At 36.1% G+C, this 21,849-nt stretch overlaps 2 protein-coding genes across 3 annotated transcripts; both read right to left on the bottom strand.

The window, feature by feature from the left end:
* Positions 1-1,498: 1,498 nt before the first annotated feature.
* Positions 1,499-16,790, bottom strand: LOC306873786 (replication factor C subunit 1-like). 2 transcript variants are annotated; one of them, XM_079423271.1, is made up of 24 exons: positions 16,680-16,790; positions 15,991-16,098; positions 15,769-15,835; positions 15,448-15,561; positions 15,065-15,354; positions 14,909-14,983; positions 14,394-14,471; positions 13,819-14,163; positions 13,474-13,581; positions 13,163-13,342; positions 12,895-12,999; positions 11,554-11,941; positions 9,124-9,236; positions 8,808-8,922; positions 8,605-8,693; positions 7,876-8,013; positions 7,065-7,160; positions 6,887-6,985; positions 6,620-6,774; positions 4,928-5,045; positions 4,493-4,638; positions 4,167-4,380; positions 3,746-3,928; positions 1,499-2,277 (listed from the first exon to the last, which is right to left on the bottom strand). In XM_079423271.1, the coding sequence occupies exons 1-24, from the start codon at positions 16,680-16,682 to the stop codon at positions 2,182-2,184; spliced, it is 3,423 nt and encodes a 1,140-aa protein (XP_079279397.1). In that variant the 5' UTR covers positions 16,683-16,790; the 3' UTR covers positions 1,499-2,181. The 2 variants fall into 2 exon arrangements, with proteins under 2 accessions (XP_079279397.1, XP_079279398.1); XM_079423272.1 differs by having other exon boundaries at positions 9,124-9,233.
* A 1,875-nt stretch (positions 16,791-18,665) lies between these two features.
* LOC306874068 (large ribosomal subunit protein uL6-like) lies at positions 18,666-21,839 on the bottom strand. The gene is made up of 8 exons (XM_079423796.1): positions 21,777-21,839; positions 21,300-21,346; positions 21,087-21,202; positions 20,574-20,669; positions 20,274-20,406; positions 20,095-20,175; positions 19,287-19,405; positions 18,666-18,827 (listed from the first exon to the last, which is right to left on the bottom strand). Exons 2-7 carry the CDS (start codon positions 21,343-21,345, stop codon positions 19,299-19,301), a joined length of 579 nt encoding a protein of 192 aa, XP_079279922.1. The 5' UTR covers position 21,346; positions 21,777-21,839; the 3' UTR covers positions 18,666-18,827; positions 19,287-19,298.
* Positions 21,840-21,849: the final 10 nt, after the last annotated feature.

The raw sequence follows: 21,849 nt of genomic DNA, 5'->3' as shown, positions 1-21,849 counted from the left end.
ATCTATTAAAATATAACCAAATAAAAATATAATGAACTATATAAAATATGAATATGAAACTTATTTTCCCTAATAAATATTGATTTAATTGAAGAACACAGTTTATAATATTGTGGAATATATATATATATATATATATATATATATATATATATATATATTAGTGCTGTCAAATCGATTATAAGAAATTAAGAAATGAGTTTTAGTTTACATATGTGAGCACTGTGTATATTTATATTAGTGCTGTCAAACGCTTAATCGCATCCAAAATAAAAGTTTTTGTTTACATATGTGTTGTGTATGTTTATTATGTATATATAAATACACACATGCATGCATATATTTAAGAAAAATGTTGTTCATATATTAAATATATGTATATGTAATAAATTATATGCATATAAATATATACATGGAAATATTTTCTAAATATATACTGTACGTGTTTATTTATATATGCATAATAAATATAAACAGTATACATATATTACATAAACAAAAACTCTTATTTTGGATGCGATTAATCGTGATTAATCGTTTGACAGCACCGATTTATATGTATATATCAATGCACACATGTATATATTTAAGAAATATATATTTACAATTATGCAAAGTATAAATCATATAAATATGAATATACATATATACATGTAAATATTTCTTAAATATATACCTGTGTGTATTTATATATACATATAAATATACACAGTACACGCCTATATAAATGTAAACACTTATTTTGGATGCGATTAATTCTATTTGACAACATGCACACACACATATATATATATATATATACACATATGTAAATTATAGTCAAGCTTCATAAAATGACAAGGTTGAAAACCATTGTGCTAAACTGTGATTCTTTTACACATATCAGCTTTTTTTGTACTGTATTGCTTCACAACACAGATTTGTACCATTTATGTGCACTTTTCAGCCTTTGAACATATAACTGGCATAGTTAGCGCTAAGAGCTCACATTATGTATAGATATTCATAAGTGTGATTCAGTTATACATTTAGATTGTCATAAATCATGCAAAGAACTATTTTAAGCAAGACTAATATATAGGAATATTTTCTGACTGTAACTCGAACAATTATAGCTGCATAATTATTGTCTGTATATGTTTTCAGATGCATTCAAGTCAGCGCTTCGCTGTTCTTTAAAATGACAATCAACATTCATCAGCTCATTGTTTTTTTTCTACTGTAAATTTATCTGTATAAAAAATAAATTATTTTATTGCAGTAAATAATTGTGTATTAAAGTCTTCATGTTAGACTACAAATGAAGTACTGAAAGTGCAATACTGAAATTGTATACACAGTATATATACCTGGAGCTATGCAGTGAGCTGTTTACCCAGATATATAACCGCAATTACAGTGCAGTTGAGCTGTTTTTATCATCTGATCAACACTTCTCATTTGCATCATCAAGCAGAATGAGCCATCGAGATAATTATAACAAGCAAACACAATACATCTCTACAACATAATTCTCATTTTAATTTTTGAATCGCACACATTCAGTCATTTACGGAATAATCTTCAGGTTAATATCGGACACTATCAATCCAAAAGTACTGCCATAGAAAACACTAAGAAAGGGATTATTTATATATATATTTATCTGCAAGATTTCAAAGTAACAAAGGGAAAAATGCTAATATGGCAGATACATATTTACACGATGTGTAGTCGCTAGCTGACATGGAGCAAGTACAGTTGGTATCCATGTGGAAGAGGGTGTATGTATCTGTTCAAATGTGAAAAGCTGAAGCTAATATATTAAAATGCTTGTGTACTCATGAGGGTTACACGAGTACAGTGACATTAAGTGGCCTTAATACGGTTTACCTTTGAGATGAATATAGCTTCAGCACCGTGTGTTAACAGTATGATGCATGTGTTAAGTCTGCATGCTTGATGAATTGTGAACTATATAATAACTTCTGTGTAAACGTGTGGTCCACCCCCAGCTCCTGGTCCCTGCAGTGTCCGCTCTGCTGAAAGCAGCTTAAGCTGAGTGATGGCTTTCAGGAAGTGCACAAGTATGACTCACAGACAAAAAAGTTCTGTTTATAGAGCTGATGTCATTCAGCCACTCACATCTTTGTGAAAACTGAGAGAGGAGGGCTTTCTGTCTCGTTCCCTCCTATGCTTTTCTCACTTCATGGCCTTTCCTTTACCCCTGCCTTTCCCCTTCCCAGAAGGCCCTGGCTTCTCTTGCTTGACGTCTTTTGCTGGTTTAGCTTTCTTCTGCTGTAAGAATAAAAAAACAGAAATCAGGTGAATAATGGTGTAGCATTTTGACTGATTTGTTATGATATTTTGCCTATATGTAGGACCTGATGGAATATGCAGACTGTTTCTGCATTTTCTATGCTGATTTCGGGGGGAAAAGGGGAATTCTACAGAATGAATTTACACATGGTAATATGTAGCTGAAAGTACTACATTCTTATTGGCAACAAAATCAACCAAAATATATATTAAACATGCTTGCATATCACAAATTACATGTAAATTTAAAATGACAAGTACTTAAATTCTGTGGGCTAAGATTCTGTGGCATAAACTTTACATGTTGCAACAATCTATAAGTGATAAATGGAAGAGTTCACCCAAAATTAAAAAAGGTCACCCTCATGTTCCAAACTTAAAATTTTTCAATTAAAGCCAGGGACTGAAGATTTCAAGCTTCAAAAACAATGAAGCATTATCATAAAAGCAGCCGCTTTAAGATGGCTTTAAGAAACAAATCTGTTTCTCAACTTTCTTAACTCACTGACTTACAGTGGTTTCAGAAGATTTGGAATGTAGATCATGAGGCATATGAACAACTTTTATTGTACTTTTATGCTTGAGAGCTTGAATCTCTCTTCTTTACAGCTGTATGAAAAAAAAATGAAATTCTTCAAAAATTCACATTTTATTTTTCAAGAAACAAACGAGGCCACAGGTTCGGAACGACATGGGCATGAGTAAATGCTGACAATTAGCATTTTTGGGTGAACTACTTAACATTTCAGTATTCCTCCCAAAAAAATTCTATTAAATCTGACCACCATATAAAGTAATCAAGTCTCTTTAGGAGACATGGATTAAATTTGATGCATATGGATTGTTTACAATGTCTTTATAAACATTTTGAAGTGTCAAAGTTTTGGTTGCATTGACTTTTGATGGAGGGATAGAACTCAGGTTTCATTAAATATATCTTAATTTGTGTTTCAAAGTTGAACGAAAGCCTTAAGCATTTGGAACAACATGAAGGTAAGCTATTGATGAAAGAATTTACATTTTGGGGTGAACTTAGCCATTAAAGGAATAGTTCACCCAAAAATTTAAATGTTGTCATCATTTACTCATCCTCATGTCGTCCCAAACCTGTATAAGTTCCTTTATTATGTTGAACACAAACAAATATATTTTGAAGAATTCTGAAGAACCAAACAGTTGCTGGTCACCACTGACTTTCAAAGTAGCGTAAAGAAATACTATGGAACTCAATGGGGACCTTCAACTGTTTGATTACCATCATTCTTCAAAATATCTTTTCTGTTCAACATAAGAAAGAACCTTATACAGGTTTAGAAAGACATTTTTTATTTTTGGTTGAACTAATCCATTAAGTGTTCTCCGAGTGAGATGTTATTGAGGTCAACGTGATTGTAAAACTGATGGAAAGTCGAAAAGAGAGACACTGAATTGTTATTTTGATATCTACCTTGATCATTGCATCTGCTGTAACCCCATCATCTTCTTCCTCTTCCTGGACCTTAGATTCACTGTCAAGCTCTCCCATAAGCTCAGGGTCAACGGCACCTTTACGACCTTTCTTCACCACTTGTAAGGAGTACGGCGTAAGATGGGATTCCTTATTGTAGGCTCTTGTAAATGCAGCTTTCACCTGCAGAAAGGAAAAAAAAAGCAGAGCTGATGGGGATAAAGTGTGGCATACAGCACCTCCAGATGTTTTACAGTTAAAACAATTAACTCAGACTGAGCAGGCATCTGTCAAAGCAATGAACTGTCAACTGGACCACCGGTTTCTAGTCCTGGAGGAGAACTCTACAATATGCTCAGAAAATCAAACACACACACACCCACACACACAAACAAACACACACACACAAACACACACACACCTTGGAGTCTAGTTTAGAGTAAGGATCCGGCTGTCCGCCCCACATGCTGATCTCCATCATGTTATCAACATCCTCTTTGACGATGTCATAATCATCCATGAGCTTCACGCTCTGACTGGCTCCCTCTGAACCTTGCGACTGAAGAGGCTCTAATATTGCTGAGCGCAAATACGGCAGGTAATGCAGATTTATGGCTTCCTTACTACTTAACGTTCTGCAGGATGAGAAAGAGGCAAGATTTTAGGGAAGCATAAATGTGGTTTAAAGAGTTCATACTTTCAACAAGAAGGAAGAAAGTGTGCGAAGAAGTGTTTGTGTGTTCTCACTTTAGGCTCATGTGTGAAGCAAGCTCCTGTATGATGCGGCTGTGTTTGCCAGCGGATGAGAACTTGCCCAACCAGCTGGGAAAGGTCGGAAACTGACTCATATAACCCCGCATCAGCTCCCCCGGTAACACGCTCGCATAAATTGCCTGGGGAAAAAAATTAAGCACAGATTTATAAAAAAAATAAATAAAAAAAGAAGCTTGGTTTGTCTTCACTGATCTATGTGAAAACACTTGACCTATGTGAATGGATTTTGCAATATGCTACAAATCAGTGCTGCAGCAGAAATTTGTGTTTTTGTTTTGTTTCTGCCTCAAAAATGTCATTTTGAAAATAGCCACTTCAGGGCCTGATTATCTCGGTGCTGCTGAAGCAATCAAAACTGTCGACAGAGGATTTGTTGGTCAACACTGATGAGAAGATAATATACGTTACCTGTGTGGGAAGCAGAGACCATGCCTGTCTGGAGCGGATCTGCTTGTCCACTAAATCTCCATCGCAAATGCTGTCTGCTGTTTTACTCAACAACACCAAATGATTCTTCAGATTTCCCCTGATGAACATCAAATGTCACAATTATACCATCACGCTTTCATCTACAGTTAGAATAGACTTTTTAAAAAGTCTTATGAAATAAATACAGGGTGCACAAATTACAAGCTGCAAATGTTATTTTGTGTTATGGATGGTCAGTACAAGATATTGCAATAATTTTGCTGACACAAAATTAGGGGAAACTGTGTATACAGTGATAATATTAAAAGTTTAGCTCATCTTTTTAAAGAAAGTAAGCCAAATTCATCAGTCCAAAGTCAAAAATACATCTGAACATTAGGTGTAAAATGCACACCAACAGACATGCCATTTGTTTCATGTAATGTGTAATTTGTTTCTTCGTTTTTCAAAGAACTTGCTTTGATTCAGCAAATGCAACTTTTTATAGGAAGATTGGGTTACACTTTATTTTAAGGTGCTCTTGTTACAGTGTAAGTTAAGTCATGGGTTAAGTAAGGGATAATGCATGGCTAGCTGTGCATTCAATTATATTAATACGACATGGAGGCCAGGAAGTGCATAAAAATAATTTAATGTACAGCTAGCCGTGCATTATCCCGCTTAAACCATTCTTATTTGCCAGCATTGACAAGTTAAAGCTGTTAATGATATTCGCAGTGCAATATTTGACGGGAAGGGTAAAAATGACAGTTATTTCCGTCAGTTATGGTTCGTTAGAGCTATCATTCTGCCCGCTTCAAATCAGACACAGAGATGAAGTAGTGAGGTAAGATCACATATATTTGAATTGATTACAGCATTTATTTGAATTAACTATCTAGAGAGAGAGAGAGAGAGAGAGAGAGAGAGAGAGAGATGACAGTTGTGTATGCATTACCTGCGTCTGTGCGTCTCTCTACAAAGAATGCGCTGTGTTTAATTACTTCAAAAACAGGGATTACCACCTCATTGCTGAGGAATATAATGTAGCGATCTAGTATCTAGACTATTTTATTTATAAAAGTCGCAGAGCAGCGTTGACAACAAGGTTCTGTGTGTGTGCAGCGCAATCTCCAACCTCTCTCTCTCTCTCTCTCTCTGTGTGTGTGTGGGTTTCTGTGCATTAATTAAAGCAGCGCATTAATATAGAACGGTGATTAAACTGACTTGGAATTACCTGTGCATTAAACGGTTTTAATGCATACCTGCCAGCCAATCAGAATAGAGTATTCAGACAGACCATGGTATAATATTAACGACATGCACTGAAAGTTATGGTTAGGATTAGAGTTTGGTTTAGGGTTATGTTGCCTGTAATGATGATAACACAGTAAAATGCAGCGATGGTGAAGATTGCACTTTTTGTAACATTTTATTCCCATTTTAATATTGGTACCTAAATACTAAAATGTTTATTTTGCGTTAATGCGATAAAAGGCAATAAGTGGTCATTATGTCTATATTTTGTATGTACAGTATGTAACAATAGCTGTTCTATCTAGATCAGGTCTTTTCATGGGGAGCAAGCAAGAATAACCTTTTAAATTTGAGCAAATGCAAAAATATTGAGATATGTATTGAATATTGTAAAAATTGGGGATAACTGCCCTTTTGTGCAAGTCTAAAACCTACCCTGCAGCAGCTGGTCGGACATGCAGGTAGTTTTCTTGAACAAATAGTGGTGCTAAAGAGTAATCATGGAAGAAAAGGTCTGATTTGTCAATCAAAGACATGTGGGCGGTTTCCTCTCCTGAACCAAACACCTTCCGACACACATCAAATGGACCCTGCATATGTAAACACACAGATATTCATACTGTACAGTCCACTCACATCATCAATGCACCAATGATTGTACAGTGTGTGTATTGTATAATGTATTTAACAGTGTGCACATACCAGTTTCATGTCCTTCTTAGCATTTTTAGCATCAGCTTTGGCCTGGTCATAGGTCATGACTTTGTCTTTAACAGACCACATGCTCAGATTATGCAGTACCTAGGGAATAAAAACAATTTTGTAGCGCTGCTAAAGACACTGAATCAGTGATAAAGACAACCAATTTGTTTATTAATACCTGCCGAATATCCTGATTGGACGCCAGAATGACTTCATTAAGTGCTGGGGGTGGGATCTTCAGACCTTCTTTGAAAGCTATAGACATCATAGCCCCCTGATTGGGCAAAAAGGAAGCTTAATTATTTTTGAATGCAATAAGTGTGATACTGACTAAAATAAGATTTTTTTTTTTTTTTTTTATTACACTTTGTTAACGTGTCCTTGTTACAGTGGAAGTAGTATTAGCTAGAAATAACTGACAACATGTACCTTCTATAGTGTTTGGGTTAGACTTAAGGTCATTGCACACTGAGTCCATAATTTTCGTCCGAAATTTTCGCACGTTGAAAAATAAATACGACTTTGCATTGTGTAAACCACGTTTACACACTGTCTCCGAAACTTTCCTCCTTCATAAAAAATTTGGATCAGGTTTGATTTTCTGCGTTTTCGCATAAGTAGCAAGCATTTTCATAGGAAAGGATGACGAATACAAAAAATAAAAAATAAAATACGAACTCAGTGTGCAAGGACCTTTAGAGTTAGTTGGTTGTAATCATGCATAATTTACTGTTATTACTAAAAAATTAAACCTGGAATGTTTAAACCTAGAAATAAACATTTAAAATATTTTTATATCCAAAAACACAAAGAAAAGTTATGATACAAAAATGAATAAATACCTAAGATTCTGCACTATTTCTAGGTCATTAACTAGAGAAGCACATGTGACAAGGTAAACATGCTGAACTCAAAAATATAAAAAATTATGCAAAATGTCTAGAAAACACTGATTTAATCAGACAATTATTTGAAATGTCAGTGAGCACCTTGATCTGCTCAACACGGGGTCTCTGAAACCGCAGATCATAGCAGTAGTTAGCCAGCGAGCGGATCTTCTGATGATTGCGGTCATTACACATGCAGATAATGGGAATCTTTGACTGTTTTATCAGACCAATCATCTCCTGTGTGGTTAAAAGGGCAAAACACAAGATTCAATAATCACAATGACACTGGAAACACTGGTGTGCACATGTACCAGTTTAATGGCACACTACCATACTACTCTTACCAAGACTGCACTATGTAGTCTATATATACTGCACACAGTATGTACATTTTCTGCATGCACAGAATACCAACTACATTTGCTGAAAATGAACAGTATAGAAGAGAGAGTACTGCATAGATTACTGTTTTCCACAATGACTTGATCTTCATTCCCAGCGTATGGAATGAAAAGGATGCCAAATCTATGCAAAAACATTTTTAATCAAAACTAGAATTTTAGTTGTTGCACTCAAAAATTAATGAGCTTGCATACAACAACATTTATTGTGGAACAATGGCAACTGTTACACAAGATATCTGTAAAAAATGTAAGCAGTATACAATAAATACTGTGCCGTATTCAGTAATTATTAAGCTAATGCTCAATTCCACACACAGCCATAGAACCCATAAGGATTTAAACACTATCTGGTCCACTTTTGCTCCTTGAGCACCATCTCTGGTAAAGACGGATAATGCAATTGAATGAGAGTGTGTGTGCCGACCTGTATTCCTCCTCTGTCTTCATTTCCTGCCATCCCGTCCACCTCGTCCATTATGAGGACATGTTTACTGCTCACTGTCTGAGATGCACCTGACACCAATAAACACAGAAACATACAATGTTTACATTATAATCACTGCGGTTTAACTCCAAACCCTTTTACAGATGCTACCTGATTAATTAGCTATTAATTAAGCTAATTACCGGTATAGAAGTTCTTAATGCTGGTGTTGTTGAGTGATTCTGCGATCACTTCCTTTAAGCTGTTCTTACTGCGGGTACAGCTCGCATTCATCTCCACGTAGCTGTAACCCAACTCCTACAAGCACATATGGAAGGCTATTAACGCATTAACCAATGCAATGAAACTGTAAACACAGACACACTGCGTTTACAATCATTCACTAATGATTTAATTCTTGATTCCATGTTAAACACTTTAAAAGGATTACGCAGATTTTTTTGAAACATTTAAACATAATGTTAATTTATAAATGATTATGAGTGACAATGAACTGACCTCACAGACGAGAGCTGCAGTAGTGGTCTTCCCAACACCAGGAGGCCCAGATAACAATGCAGCCTTAAATCCAGAACCGTCATCTTTACTCCCAAACTTCCCAAATTTGGCTGCTTTCCAGAAAGACAGAGACACAAAAATAATGAAATTTGTTAAACAGAATTTTAGCCTAAACAGTGGATTAGAATAAACACAGAGTAAGGTCCAAATGGTATTTACCCAGTACATACTGCTAATCGTATACTACTGTTAAAAATTAGTATGTGAAACAGTATGCACCATTAAAAATGCACCTGCAAGAGTAAAATGCAAACGCTTATGGTGAAGTCAAGTGCACTGCATTATGGGAAACTGTGTACTCTGCATATATAATGTATGCCTTGGTACTTGTAGCAGGTCATTGGTGCAAATAGACCTTGCATACTGGTAGCATGCCATTCCGAACATGGGTAGTTTACATGAAATTAAGTAGATTCAGTAGTATAACATGCTAAACTAAAAAATAAAACTCATCCGAAACAACATTTCCAATTCTTTTCTTATACAATTTGTATTATAATATTTTAGGGACAATTGCATTTGTCATGCACATACATACATTCATACATACAGTTGAAGTCAAAACTTTACATTCACCTTTCAGAATCTTCAAAATGTTTTTTATTTTACCAAAATAAGAGGGATCATACAAAATGGATGTTATAATTTATGTAGGACTGACCTGAATAAGATATTTCACATAAAAGATGTTTACATATAGTCCACAAGAGAAAATAATAGTTGAATTTATAAAAATATCAAAAATTTACATCCACTTGATTGTTAATACTGTGTTGTTACCTGAACGATCCAAAGCTTTTTTTTTTGTTTAGTGATAGTTGTTCATGAGTCCCTTTGTTTGTCCTGAACAGTTAAACTGCCCGATGTTCTTCAGACAAAATCCTTCAGGTCCCACAAACTCTTTGGTTTTCCAGCATTTTTGTGTATTTGAACCCTTTCCTACAATGACTGTATGATTCTGAGATCCATCTTCTCACACTGAGGACAACTGAGAGACTCATATGCAACTATTACAGAAGGTTCAAACACTCACTGATGCTCCATGCACTTCATTTCCAGCGATATCGTCGACCTGATTACAAAGACACTATTTAAAATGAACTGAGCTGGATGATGACATCACTGAATTCAATAATGAAATGCCTTTAACAGAAAATCTTTTTTTAATCTTTTCATTTTACTGACGCATGCTCTTGTGGAAATCTTGAGCTTGTGCTTTAAAATTATTTTAGTAATTAAGAATCATAATTCAACGCTATAATTCTCATTTAAGTCCCTGATTACAGAATATAACAGTCATTTTGATATGGCCATTATTGACACAGTATTTTCCTTTTTTGATATTGTGCAGTTGCTTTGACACAATTTATATTGTTAAAAGCGCTATAATTCAAAATAATAATTCAAAACTTTTTGAATTTGGTAATCAGGTAATTTCAAGGTAATCAGGTAATCTCAGCAAGATCAAGGTAAATTTAACTTAATTCGCCTTCTGGAAAACATGCAAGTATCTTCTGCAGCTTCTGAAGGGCAGTACTAAATGAAAATATATGATATTTAGGCAAAACAAGAAAAATGTACTCATCTTCATTCAGTTCAAAAGTTTTCTTAATGCATGGCTTTTCCTTCTGGAGCATCAGTGAGCGTTTGAACCTTCTGTAATAGTTGCAAATTACTATTTGCGTTTGTCCTCGTTCAGGTAACAACACAATATTAAGAATCAAGTGGATGTAAACTTTTGAACGGGGTAATTTTTATAAATTCAACTATTATTTTCTCTTGTGGACTATATGTAAACATCTTTTATGTGAAATATTTTATTCAGGTCAGTACTAAATAAACAACATGCATTTTGTATGATCCTCTTATTTTGGTAAAATAATTAACATTTTGCAGATTCTGAAAGGTGTATGTAAAGTTTTGACTTAGCTGTACACACACACACATATACATATATATATATATATATATATATATATATATATATATATATATATATATATATATATATATAGACACACACACACATATACCCTAATCGAAAATTTGTATCTAAAACATTGATGTAGATGGTTAAACTTTATTTTAAAGTGTCCTTGTTACAGTGTAATTATACATTTAAGTACGGAGTAATATTAATTAACTACATGTACTTACTATATGGTTAGGCTTAGAATTAGGGTTTGGCTTAGGGTTACATGCATGTAATTATGCATAATTTATTGTTATTATAATAGTACGTACATGTAACGTGTAACAAGGACACCTTAAAGTAAAGTTTTACCATGTAGACTATGATAGATTATATGTCAACTACCCAAATATTCACTGATTGTAAACATTTAGTAGTAACAAACTTTAAATACTGACTTGGTGCTTTTGTATTGCCGCTGTGATGTTTATGCCAGTTCTGTAACCAACGCAGAAGCTTGTTAGCACAACTATGATCCCCCTGCTGCCCAATCAGGTTCTTCAGACTATGGGGGCGGTACTTATCCACCCACAACAGGCTGCTACCCTCACTCTCAGGGGTAGAGTAGGATACAGGGGATGCTCTCTTGGATTGATCAAAGCTCAAACTCTTTTTGACCTCTGAACGAGAGGCCCCAAGTGTTCCAGATTTAGAAGCAGAGCCAGGCTTAGACTTCCCCTCTAAAGGGCTTCTCTTGTTGGGGCTGGGCCCTTGTGGTGTGGCCTTCTTGGATGGAGGAGTGGGTTTGCCTCTAGAGTCTGGAGTCCTTGTTTTAGAGGATTTATTCTGTAATACGGAAGATAGACAGACAGCTTGTTAAATAAACCAAATTCCAGTATGTGCAGTAAGGCTGCATGATATATAAAAAAAAACATTTTGTATGCAATATTTAGTTTTTCTGCAATATATGTTTCAATATGAAAATATACAGGACACTTTGACCAGATAACGTAAATAGCTATATTTGGAAATAATTACTGACTAGGGTGATTTTGTTAGAGAGTGCATCTGCATAGAAAATAAAAATAAAAAGCTGAATGACTTTTTACTCTGAAGACTTTTTTTTGTGTACTAACCACTCTTTTAGGACTAAATGTTTTGGGAAATATAACATTAAATGCAGCTTTTCACAAATTCTCTACAAGTGCTGTGAGTTCAGTGTGCATTTGGGAATCCAATGTGGGTCAGGTTCACTTTATTTTTATTCATATTTGCATAACTTCCAACATTTTTGCACACAGAAGTTGCCAGAAATTCAGCACCAAAATAAGCTTGAGCACTTGATGTTAAAAGCTTGAAGGCTTAAACATTTGAAGTGAAGAATTAGACATACTATAATTAATAAAAGTGGTAACACTTTAGAATAGGGAACACTTATTCACTATTAACTACGACGTTTCCCTCAATAAACTCCTTATTTGCTTAATATTAATAGTTAGTAAGGTAGTTGTTAAGTTTAGGTATTGGGTAGGAGTAGGGATGTAGAATAAGGACATGTAGAATAAGGCATTAATATGTACTTAATTACTACCAATAAATGGCTAATATTCTAGTAATATGCATGCTAATAAGCAACTAGTTAAGAGACCCTAAAATAAAGTGTTACCATATAAGTCAACATTTTTTGTTGTTGTTGCATTTAGCCATATCACTACATGGATTTAATTAGCAAAAGATGATGCAGCCCTAGTGTGAAACAACTAGTGGAAGAACAGGAGGATTGATGAGAGCTGCTGTACCTCTGCCTCTGCTGCAATCTCGTATTTAGACTTCTTGCCTGGTTTGGTTCTTATGAGGTCCAACAACTCATCTTCATTAATGATCTTAGTGCCAAAACTCTCCGCCTAAGAAATAAACATTGAAAAAAATTATGTTAAAATAATTACATTTAATTCAATTAAAAGGGTAAATTAGAAATGTATTGAAGAAGAAACATAGAGAAGCAACACCCATGTTCGAATAAAGAGATATAATGACATGTTAAAAAACAATTATGAAAATTAGAACCTTCTCAGTCTTTGAGGCTCCACTGTCACGTCCCAGAACAAGGTAAGTAGTTTTACGGCTGATGTTTCCTGTGACTTTCCCGCCATATCGCTCTATTAGTGACTTAGCATCATCCCTCTCCATAGATTCTAACACACCGGTCAACACAAACACACAACCCTCCAGGCAGTTCTCTGCTCCCTAAAACACACACATAAGATTGTTCAAGCAGCTTAAAGGACAAGTATAATTTGATTCCTAAACGATAATCACAAATAGCAGTAAGACGACAGGCCTTCAGTTGTCAACATGAGTCGTTTAGGTGTTTTCACCTGTGGTATCTCTTTAGACCCCAGTGCTCGTGGTCCTTCTCGGTTCAAAAAGTTACGGTAGGCTGATGAATTTGCCCGTTTTTTCTCTATATCCTCAGGACTTGTATTCTGAAATAATAGAGACACAGGGAAGCTTTGGATTTGCTCACTAGCATAGCAAAACAAGGTAGTGCCCTATTTTGCAATCTGTCTTGAAACAACATAATTGTGTATACAGTATTAAACATACAACCAAATACGTTGTACTCTCTTTTAACTTAGACCCTTAAACAACACAATTAAAAGCACACTAACATATTAACTTCTTTAAAAAAATCCTAAATTAAGCAGATTCAAATGATGTACCTCTGGTTTTGTTGGTGAGGTTTTATTGGGTGCACTGTCACTTTTAGGTGTGGAAAAATTCCTTGATTTTGTCATTCCTGTGGAAACACTTCCTGTTTTGGGCGTAGCTGCCCACTCTGAGCTAGTTGGTGAGATTGGTTCTTTCTTTGGAGAAATCTTAATCTGCTTTTCACCCCTGTCTTTTTTCCTTTGCTCGTCCACTTCTTCCTGTAGTCTTTTCATCTGAGCCAGTTTAGAGCTGGTCTTCGCAGGACTCTTTTTAGGGGACGGGTCCTTTTTGGGTTTGGTGTTTGAGGCAATTGCCTGAGAGCTGCTCTTGGAGGGAGAGACAGAGTCCACTCGAGCCTAAGAACCAAAAAAACAAATAAATGAAATAAAAATTAACAACACACCATACATGTACTTTGTTGGCTGCACCACATGACTTTGAAGACAAGTTTTCAAATATAAATAAAGAGTAAACCTGTTAAAATATTTATAATTACTCAAGTTTTTTTAGTTAATTTATTTTTTTTTTCTTTTTAACACCAGACAAGTGTTAAAACAAACTATAGAGACAAATTCTGCACACCAACCTTTTTCGGTAAGGGAGCTTCATCCAGCATGGCTAATGTTCTTGCAAATTCCTCATCATCATGGATCTGCTTTTCCAACTAACACAAAAATACACAAGTTCTGTGTATCCGCATTATGTGTTTACACATATACAAAATATACTACATTTTTTCACTGCTGTGTGTGTGCACTTTGAATGGGATAAATGCAGAGCACTAATTCCGAGTATGGATCACCATACTTGGCCACATATCACATCACTTTCACTGTCACTTTTCTGGATAAACCTTTATTCTGAAAAAAAAAAAAAAGCTACTGGAATATCCCTCTATACATGGTTATGAAGATACACGTGTTATCATGCTCTTGTGGAAATTTTGAGCTTGTGCTTTAAAATTATTTTAGTAATTAAGAATCATAATTCAACTCTATAATTCTCATTTAAGTCCCTGATTACAGAATATAACAGCATAAAATTTTGATATGACCAAATTCTAATTAATACAGGAACAAGTGCTGTGTGTCCTGAACCAACCTCCATGTCTTCATCCATCTGAAGCTCTTTTGCAATGGCTTCATCACTGAGCGACCCCTCAGTTTCCTGTGTGGGCTGGCCAAGACCAAACAGTGATGAGTTGGAATTTGTATACACTTTAAAGCACACACACTTTTATTTATTCTCTCTACTCACTGCCTTCCTCTTAGTGCTGGTACTGGCCACCATTTTCTTGTCTGACCTCTGAACACTTGAGCTGCCAAAGAAGGCCATTACTGAAGTGGGCGTTTGTTTTGGTGGCGTTGGTCTGATCTTTGTGGAGATGGTAGGCTGAGAGCTCTTCACCCCTCCCTTTGAGATGGTGTTTGGGGATTTGGTTGGGGATTTACTGGATGAGACGTTCACCTCTTTTGCTTTCTTGCCTTTAGCTGTTCCATTTTCTTTTGGTTTTGTCTTTTTCAGAGTCATAAACGTATCATCCGAATCTGGAAAAATAAAAAGAGGGCAAAGGAAGAGTATAAATTATTATCTACATGTCATATTAATGGATGCGGAAATTAGTTTGTTGACTCCCTCACCAGAATCAGACACGTAAGTTACTGGGTGTTTCTTCACTGTGGTGGTGGCATCAGTCTCTTTAGTGCCCTTCTTGGTCTTCTTCTCCTTCTTCTTCTTCTTCTCTTCCTCAGAGTCTGAGATAAGATGAGAGACATTATCATCAGTATGATTCCCAGAATGTGTTTAAAAACCCCTGAGGGCACTCATCTCCTCTCCTGTATGGCCACATTCACAGTATGTATTTGATAACCACCATTTCTTAACATTATGAACATGATGATCATCATCATAATTGTCATCATCATAATTTCACCAATATTTGAAAAAAGCTGTTTGTGAACCTGAATCAATTATGACTCTTTTCTTTCGTTTTCCAGATGGTTTCTCTTTAGATGTGGGACTTGTGACCTAAAGAGAGAGAAAGGATATCGTGTAGCACTATAGAATGCATAAAACATATGACATGAAAAAATGAAGAATATGAAAATTTAATTACATTGTAAATGCCATCTCATAGAAATATCAGCTTTGTACATTTCAATGACATTAGACTGTTGTTCTACCTTAGTTTTTGATTTCTGTTTCTTCTTCTGGTCTTCATCAGTGCTGGTGCTTCCATTGGAAGGTTTGGGGGCCGCAGGTTTGGGGGATGCAAAAAACCTCCGGATATCCTGAAACAAACAAAGCTGAATTAATTATTATTTTTAAATATATATATATATATAAATATATATATATATATATACACACACACACACACCAATAACATTTTATGTAGTTTTATTAATATTTTATAATGGAATAGGCTAATAAACGTGCTGTGCAGAGCATCTACCATAGTTGCATGTTTACATTTCAAAGTTGACAATAACAAACAGGAAAAAGGCGCTTCGTTAATACCAAAACATGAAAATCTGTATTGTAATGTCATACAGTATCACATCAGATCATAATGGCTTGTCTACTGGCAGTCAGTCGATCTTAATCGTTAAGTTAAGGGTTAAGGGTTCATTTCAATGCATAAATGTTGCTCGACCAAGACGTAAACAAATGCACTGGTGAGAGTCAATGACGGAAACATGGACTGCCAAGTTCATAAACAGCTTTGCATGTTTTATTGTTTTTGTAGCTCTAGTCTATTACCAAAAACACGAAAAAGCTGCAAGTTGGTGCTAACTGCTTTCTTTAGCCAAACAGCCTGATCAGCTGTATTGAGCTCGTCTACAGATAGTTCATTAATAAGGCGACTCACCATTTCTAAGCATGTGTCAATTGCGTTTCTTTATTTTTTGAACAATTTGTGAGACAGTAGTGCTCCTCCAATCTTCTTTGGCGCCAATGATACTCAACTCAGGCGCAGCGTGATGACGCGCAGATGGAGGGAGAGAGAGCATTTCATCATATCTTCTGTTCTTTTGAGGATGTTGATACCCTACTTTGTAAAATAAAATTACAATGTTAGATCTATTTGTTGGAATAACACTATAACACCAGTTGTTATTTGTGGAATTCTAATGTGTACTGTAAGCAATCAGTTGCAAAATATAATTGCAACAAACTAAATCAAAGAGGCATCATATATGATTATTCACAATATATAGTTAAATATTATATTATTAGAAGCTTTAAATTAATATTTAATAAAACAGAAAAGTTAATATGAATGAAAACTGCCCTGTGAGGTCAAGATGAAAATAAATCAATTTTACTGTGGAAAAAATATATATATAGCCTATAAATGTCCTATTTTAAAAATATTTCGTTTCTAATTACGTTTTTCTACTCATTATGGCACTGAACTGTTAGATATATTATTGTCTTATTTTTATTGATAAATTATCATTTTAATCTTTTATTGATTTTTTACATTTTTATACTAGTTTCTTTAAATATTCCTATGAATCCCTCAGCACTTCGTTCCCTGTCTTCTGTTCTGCATTTTAACTCTCCATGAATGTGGAAAAAAGTCACAGCAATTACATTGCTTTTCACCAAACTGATTGGCAAACAAACCCAATCTGAATTTTAATATATTTTTATTATTTTATATATATTAACTAAACATATAACTATAAAAAAGTAACAAGCCATTTGACCTGCACATTTTGATTTAGTCATGAATTACAAATTTAAAGGCATTTAATTTCAAGATTTAACTCTGAGATGCAAACAGGTAAAGGGGGAAAACAATGAGAACAGTGGATCAGGGGCATGCTCCACACGGAATTTATATTTGCTTTACATGCTCATTTGTAAATAGTTACTTTAAATGTATTTTCTTGAAAATATATATAAACATTTTTACTTTATATGTCAAAATGTTTCACAAAAAAAAAAAAAAAAAAACATTGACGCAACATTTCACAAAATCAAGATTGAATATATTTGGTCAAAATCCTGTCATAAAAGATGTACTATGCAGGCTACTTGAGACAATATTAGACGATTAGACTACAATGCAAAATATCAAAGATTTTGATTTAAAGAGTAAAGATACTATAAAACATACTGCAACGACCAAGGGCCAGATGCATAAACATAGCCACCATGTTAAGACTAGCAGCTGCCAAGGAGTAATCAGTCTTACGTTTCCAATACAAATAAGACCAATCTACCATTTCATAACTGAATTTAATAGTTATGAACGAAGAAAATTAGATGACTAACTTTTTAAGACTATTCTGAACAGTTTATGCAACTAAAGTCGTCTAAAGTCTAAAGTCGTGACGTATTGTCAAGTATGGTGACCCATACTCGAAATTGGTGCTCTGCCTTTAACCCATCCAAGTGCACACACACAGCAGTGAGTAGTGAACAAATCCACACACACACACACACACCGTGAACACACACCCGGAGCAGTGGGCAGCCATGCTGCAGCGCCCGGGGAGCAGTTGGGGGTTCGGTGCCTTGCTCAAGGGCACCTCAGTCGTGGTATTGAGGGTGGAGAGAGCGCTGGACGTTCCCTCCCCCCACCTACAATTCCTGCCGGCCGGGGGCTCGAACTCGCAACCTTTCAATTACGAGTCCGACTCTCTAACCATTAGGCCACGACTTCCCCAACTAGCCCCAATTCACTATTTACCCTTGTTAGTGGTACTGCGAGTACTGAATTGAGAGTACAAAATAAGATTTTCAAACAAGCAGCGCACATTTTCTTACACAAGTTGACTCCAAACTACCTGCCATGCATATTTGGAATAATTGTGCTAAAATAAATAAAATTTGCACACATGTATGTGGTTGAAAAATGGAGTTGGTCTTTATTGACAGATTTTACAGAGACTAATTTAGTCCTCTTGCTGTTCCACCACTGTGCCCTTCTCGCTGACATAGATACCATCCAGGAACTTCCGGATGTCCTTCTTTCTCACAGTGGTGGCCTGCTGGATCAGAGCAGCTGATGGAGAAAACCAAAGAGAGAGAGAGAAAGTGTTAAGACAAACCAGTTTAAACGATGACTCAAGGCGGTGAACCCAAGAACTCCCATGTGCTATACGAGCTGTACAGAAATCAGACATTTAACATGCTAACCAAGCCAGTGGTTATATCTGTGGACTCAAATGTCTTGTTAAGTGTTATCATGCTCAGATGACCGTGATCGTGCAATAAAGCCCTACAAAAGTGTTGTAAAGCTGTTTGGCGTGTAGGATATGGTCAATTCAATATGAATATTGTATCATTTGAAATTTGGCACTCTGGCAAAGAAAACTCAGATTTAACAGTGAACATGAAAAATCACAAGACAGAAGAGACAGGTTCAATGACAAAAGCAGGAAAACTGGCACAGAAAAGAGCCGAGAGAAAGGCGAGGGGCAGCAGCAGCTCCTGACACCCTGGACGGCGGTCTGGTTCTAACCTCACGTGTTCTCTACGACTCCGGCTCCACTACAGTGCCCTTCTCTGAGACGTAAATACCATCCAGGAACTTTCTGATATCCTTATTTTTCACTGTGGTTGCCTGCTGGATGAGGGCAGCTGAAACAAGAAACGCTGGGGAGGTGAGGCATGCACACACACTAAACTACATAATGCTCTTTCACACAACTTGCGTACACATCTCTCACTCACACACACGCACACACATAACCCAATGACAGACAGTCCTTCAGTCAGCTCTCAGGTTATGCAACCAAGGGTTAAGAACGTCAGAAGGGGGAAAGGAGGCTAAAAATGTCTATTGCAAAATAGTCTAAACAACACATCATCAGGACCTGCTTAACACACACAAGGTGAGGGAGGGTACGGTTTAGGCTTAAGGGTTTCAACCACAAGTCCAATAAAAGAATGGCATTTCAAATAAATTTTAGCACAAACCAATGACTATTTTCAGAAAACAAAGTCTGCTCATTTAAAATAAAATCACAAAACAAGTTGTTCTTGTGCATAATACTGGGATTAACTAGACCAGCAACTGAAAGACCCCTAACTAAATCCAAATGGTCTTAACTTGCTTAGCACAAGCAAAGTTGTAATTCAAATTAACAATAATTCATAGACCCTTTGATCTGCAAAAAGGCCATTATATAGTTTAAAATTATGCTAATGAGGTTGAGTTGCATGCATCTCTTTAGTCAAAGGTTGATTTGTTTGTTTAATGCCATTTCAGCTTCTATGGCTATTTTCATAAGTCGAAGGTTGACACTGTACATCTTAAAGACGCTTACCGGAGTTTGACACCAGCTCAATATCATTACCCTCCAGAACCAGCTCGTCCTTTTGAGCAGCAGACACTGCGCATGACACACCTACACACAAAAAACGCATCAGTGTAACCAGGAATGCGTAAAGTAGGATTAGGGGCTTTATGGTGACAGAGAAAAAAAAAAAACCTTAACACACAAACCTGTCCTCATGCGGACACGACGGATGTACTTCTCTCCCAAGAAGTTTCTGATCTCCACCAGAGCGCCGCTCTCCTGAATCACCACATTAATGGGGAAATGGGCATACACAGATCGCATCTTGTATCTGAAGCCCTAGAGAACAAAATTAACATGCGTCACAACAGTTCATATCTTTTCCTCTTCAATAACACAGCAAAGACATTAAACGCACTAATACAGTCTTTTATAAGCGGATTTACACAGTTAGCATAAGGATCTCCTTGTGTGAGAACAAATGCACCAAAGTCGAGTTTACGTACCAGGGTGACCCCCTTGATCATGTTCTGGACATGACTGCAGATGGTGCGGACTGTGGCCAACTCCTTCCTGTTACCCCACCACTTGTCCACGCGTAGCTGAAACAAATTATTTGCAGAAATTCCACACGCGTTAACATCAGAACAAATCCAATTACTTCATATTTTGAAATATAAAATGTTGCCATTCAATTCACATTTCACATGCACTTTACACTCATCCCAAACACAACTTGTCATGAGCATATTTGCAGTTTTGAACGGTCAGCTTTGTTTTTAGACATGTTCTCATGTCAGAAGACTTTAGATTGTATTTAATAAATATTCAGTCTGCTCCATTTATCAGTTTTTTAGCCCGATGATCTGATTTCAGGTCTGTCACCACCTCCTTCCAATCGATTTCACTTGTATTTATCCCAATCGGATTAACTGATGTGTTTACATTAATGATTTTCAGTCTGATTATGTCAACTGTTAACCCATACAATTTAATTTGCATGCATCAAGACTGCAAACCTTCTTATTTTTCTTGCCCAAAAGACTGAGCTCCAGGTTAATGTGGTTGAACTCCCGGCGGAGAACTCCACGGGGTCCCTTCACAACAACTGTGCGGCCCTTGAGGGACACCTCGACTGCAAAGAAACAGACAAAAAGTAATAAAAGTGAAGACATGGACACGGATAAAATGTTTTTAAATACTTAGGATGTGGCGTATGATTTTGGGCATACCGTTGTGGGGGATGTCCACTGTCTGGTTACTGAGAATGGTCTTCATTCTGAAGGAAAGGTAGAGAGAATCAGTCAAATATACTTGTTTTAATACACCTTGTTGACTCGACTTCACGCTGCCTTCATTTATCAGCAGAGTGCAAACCAACTACATCCTGACAGCAATGTGAACGCATTCTTTTCAGTCGGTTTTACGGCTAATTGAACATTACTAATGTCAAAGTATGGTTTCACATCAATGTCCTCAATGAATGAGTTGTGCTTGCTTCGGCCTACAAGTTTGGCTAACAGATAAACACCGACCAGACTGACTGCGATAATCGAGCAGCATCGGGTTTTCGCCGCTAATACAACTACAGAAATTTTCATGACTATGTAAACAAAAGCCTGGGGCACTAAGAAAACCGGACGGATTTGACATTAGTGCAGATTGTAGTTGATTAAAATGCACAAGAACAGGATGCGCCATGTTCTTACCTCGCCGATTAAGGGGGAAAGGAAGGAAGAAGGACGTCATGACGTAAATGTAACCAGTACGTCTTGCGTCATC

Source organism: Barbus barbus (genome assembly GCF_936440315.1).
Source record: "Barbus barbus genome assembly, chromosome: 8".
NCBI lineage: Eukaryota > Metazoa > Chordata > Actinopteri > Cypriniformes > Cyprinidae > Barbus > Barbus barbus.
This window is presented reverse-complemented; position numbering and strand designations above follow the sequence as displayed.